Source organism: Argiope bruennichi, chromosome 6 (assembly GCF_947563725.1).
Source record: "Argiope bruennichi chromosome 6, qqArgBrue1.1, whole genome shotgun sequence".
Taxonomy (NCBI): Eukaryota; Metazoa; Arthropoda; class Arachnida; order Araneae; family Araneidae; genus Argiope; species Argiope bruennichi.
This window is the reverse complement of record NC_079156.1, coordinates 97,057,397-97,061,621: the sequence shown is the minus strand read 5'-3', so window position 1 is coordinate 97,061,621 and position 4,225 is coordinate 97,057,397. Positions and strand designations below refer to the sequence as shown.

The 4,225-nt window shown below is 28.9% G+C and overlaps 1 protein-coding gene across 1 annotated transcript; it reads left to right on the top strand.

The window, feature by feature from the left end:
- Positions 1-560: 560 nt before the first annotated feature.
- On the top strand, positions 561-3,998 carry LOC129972695 (zinc finger protein 271-like). The gene has a single exon (XM_056086919.1). It carries the CDS (start codon positions 710-712, stop codon positions 3,920-3,922), a length of 3,213 nt encoding a protein of 1,070 aa, XP_055942894.1. The 5' UTR covers positions 561-709; the 3' UTR covers positions 3,923-3,998.
- The last annotated feature ends 227 nt before the right edge of the window (positions 3,999-4,225 follow it).

Here is a 4,225-nt window from a genome sequence, read left to right as displayed (position 1 = left end):
TGCAGTTTTGATGATGTAGATTTTGTACTTGTTAAATAATTCCTTAGTAAAATATTCAAATAAGATTCACTGACAAAAGCTCTTTGTTAATTGAATCCCGATCTTTTTCTATATGGTCTGTTAAATCTGAAGAAGAATGCCTATAACTATTTTGAATGTGGGTACTTTGATCGCAATTTTTTTTTATGTAATTGGTTGTTATAGCAATAATTGAGATGTCAAATATATGCTTGTAGCAAGGATTACAACTCTGTATAAATAAATAAATATTCAGATCTTCCACTCAACCCACCGGTCTGAACATTCTTTCTCACCGGTTATACCAAATGCATTCGTAACTTAGTTTCCCTACTAATCTTCTAAAATTTATATATTTATTAGTTTTTATTTATTGTTGTGAAGCAATTTAAAAAAAAAGAGTTTTTTGATTACAAACAGAATATTTTTCTAATGTTACAAATATATTATGATATAGAGAAATATTTATCATTCTTGGGATAGTGAATTCAAAATTTAACGGCGACCGTGAAAGTGTTGTTATTGTTTACATTTGAGTTTCATTTTAATCCGGTGAGCAGCAGCTTCATTATACCATTTGCAATTATGATTTTGATTAAGGTGAATAGGTTTACTAATACTTATTTTTATATCTCAAATTTTGCTGCGCCGTTCTTTCTCTTTCTTAGCTCTTTGATGTACAAATGAAAATATGCCTGCAGATTCTGTTGTAGATCTACCATGCTTGTATGATAAAAAAATTAAGAAATCCAAACGTAAAAATGCTGGAAGTACTCGGTCGGAATCGAAACAAACTACACCTTTTGCGAAAAGAAGTAAAACTAAGAAGAGACACATTTGTGATATATGTAACAAAGAATTCACAAATAAATGCGGTTTGACAAATCATTTGCTCATACACGCTGGCGTAAAGCCGTTTGCTTGTGAAATATGCTACAAAACTTTTACGAAAAAATGTACTTTAACTGTTCATCTTGTAACTCACTCTACTGAGCGTCCATTTGTATGCGAAATATGTGATAAGTCTTTTGCTCGCAAAAATGACTTAAAAAAGCACCAATTTGTTCATACCGATAAAAAGAATTATGTCTGTGATATTTGTAAAGCAGATTTTAAACATCAGAATAATCTGCGTAGACATAAGATGAGACATTTAGCGAAAGAACAAAAAAATATAAATAAGGTTGTAAAAAAGCAAGATGCCTTAATATCATTGTTAATTGAAAGTTATAAGAAAAAGCAAAATCTTGTCAGTAATGGCCAAATTTCAGAATCATCAACTATAAGTGATGCCCAAGAAAAGTTTACCCTTCCTATTGATGAAAATGAGCATATTATCACTAGTGAGTCAGAAATTATAACAGAATTAATAGATGTAAATGAAATGTTAGGACCAAGCAATGCTGTTGATGTTAACAATACAAAAAATACTTCTCATTTAAAGGATTCTTTGAATTCTGTTTTTAATTTTAGCATATCAAGTGGAAATTTTATTGAATCTCATGTTAGCAATAAAGATTTGCAAGACAACAGTGTAAACCATAAAATTAATGAAGCGCTTTATGAAAATGTAACTGACAAAGTTTTTTTTTCCAAAGTTAGTCCTGAATTAGACTGCACAGTCAGATCTCCTTTACATATCGATGATAATGAACATGATCTCAATTCTAATTCATTAAATGAGCAAGGAATGTGTAAAGAAAATTATTCTTTATATAAAAGTAACATTGATAATATTTCTACAAACTGCCAGGCATCGGTAAATAACATAATTAAAAACAATTCCGATTTAATGAACCCCTTTAAAGAAAATAAAATTCTAAAAATAGAATCTCAATTTTTTGATGAAGAAACTCAAAATGTAAAAGCACTGTCATCTTTTCAAGATAATGAAAATGAAATTCCTATACCCCATATGGAGAGATGTTATTCCTGTGATATTTGTGGTGAATTATTTGATAAAGAGGATTGCTTATTATTGCATATTTCTAATCATAATGTTGACCTATGTAAATGTTATGTTTGTGATGCAAATTTTGATACTAGTGAACATTTACAAGAACATCTTTTATCACATAGTGATATTCCTTTAGAAGACATGGATAAAATGATCGATGAAGATATTGAATCTAATTTTAATAAACTTGAAGAAATGTCTTTAGAAGATATTGAAAAAATTGGTTTAGATGATGATTTTGATGAAAATTTGGCAAAAATGTATGCCTTAGCTCATTTTGATATTTCAATAGATGAAAATGATTCTGTGAATATTATAAATTATGATGATACTTCTAAAGAATGTACATTGCTTCAAGAAAATTCTTCTCTTAATAGTGATGTGAATTGTACTCTTGAAAATTTAGCTGTTGAAGATGTAAATTTTGATATTTCTGTGAAAAATCTGAATAAATTCCCCTCACTAATTTTTAATAAAAATGTCAATTTACAAGCTCAGCCTGAAAGTAATAAAGAAGGTGATTTCAATGGTAATTTTCATAACATTTCAAAATGTGATATTCCAAAGAAAATGCATATACCAAGTAAAGATGTTGATGATATTTCCTTAAATCATTGCATTCAAGATATAATTGCTAAATTGCATTCTGATCCAAGTTTTGACTTCTCAAAAGAAAGTGTTTCTGAAGCTTGCAAAAATATTGTTGATGTTGATTTACCTAATATGAATATCTTATCAGATATGGATATTTTTTCTAAATCTAGTGATTTTTCTGCTATTGATAATTTAGAAGGAAATGTTAATCATGTTATCTTTAGTGATGATATAATTGACAAAATTCGTTCCTTATTTCAGAAAAATCATCCTGCTGATAACGAATTGTTCAAAGCTGAAAAAGATGTAGCAGATTCATCAGATATTAGTGAGACCAAGAATGTTACTAAACATTCAAAACAATTGTCTATTTGTCACATTTGTGATAAAACTTTCTCCAGAAAACTTTACTTGCAAACCCATTATTTAACTCATTTAGGTATAAAGCCTTATCGCTGCCATATCTGCAATAGAAGTTTTGCAAAAAAATGTGCTCTCACTATCCATTCATTAATTCATAATAAAATCAAGAAATACAGCTGCAACAATTGTGAAAAAAGTTTTTTACGAAAAACTGATCTCCAAAAACACATGCTGATTCACACAGGGCAAAAGCCCTATGTTTGTAAGGTGTGTCAGAAAGAATTCAATCACCAGAATAATTTACGAAGACATGAACTCATTCATGGCAATAAGAAATTGCATGTTTGTCGCATATGTGATAAAGGATTTTCTGATCAGATATCATTACTATCTCACACAAAAATACATCTCAGATCAGCTGAAGTGGATGTCTCTAATGATAACATTTATGATTTCAATAATTATCTAAAGTCTGTAAAAGATAAACTTCATGGATGTGAAATATGTGGAGCAATGTTCGCTCGCAATGACAGACTAGTCAAACACAAACTTACTCATTGTGATAAAGATCTATATCTCTGTGAAGTTTGCGGATCAACTTATAAAAATAAGTCTGATCTCCAGACACACTTGCTGAATCACATTGACACTACATTTGAAGAAATTAGAGATAATACAGAAAAAATAGAAGATTTAGATTTAACAAAACTTGAACCATCTGTCCAAAATATGAAGAAAACTTATGCATGTGATCAATGTTTTAAAGTCTACAATCGAAGCAGTGCTTTGAAGTATCATTATTTGACCCATACAGGAGAAAAACCTCATAAATGTCCCATATGCCAGAAAAATTTTGGGCAGCGAACCACTTTGAAACGCCACATTTTAGCACATTCCGGGGTGAAATCCTTTTCCTGTAAACTGTGCAGTAAAAGCTTTATCTGGGAATCATCTTTGCGTAAACATTATGCTACCCATTCCTCAAGATAATTTTTATTTTATGAATTATTAAAATAGTATTCTAATTAATTGAAAAGTAAAAATTGTTGATTTAAGAAATCAGTTTTTTTCCCCCTAAAAGTTTACAATTTTCTTAGAAAATTTTTTAATTCAAACTTTTTATAGCTTTAAATAAATGATATTATCTTACTTTTTGTTGAAACAACATTTCACTGCATTTTAGTAAAAAATTAAATATCAATAGAATTTTTTTTTTCACTCTGTGTAAACTTTTCTGTTTATATCTTATGAGGAAAAAAAATCTGGTTCGAAGAATTTCTTTTATTTAATTTT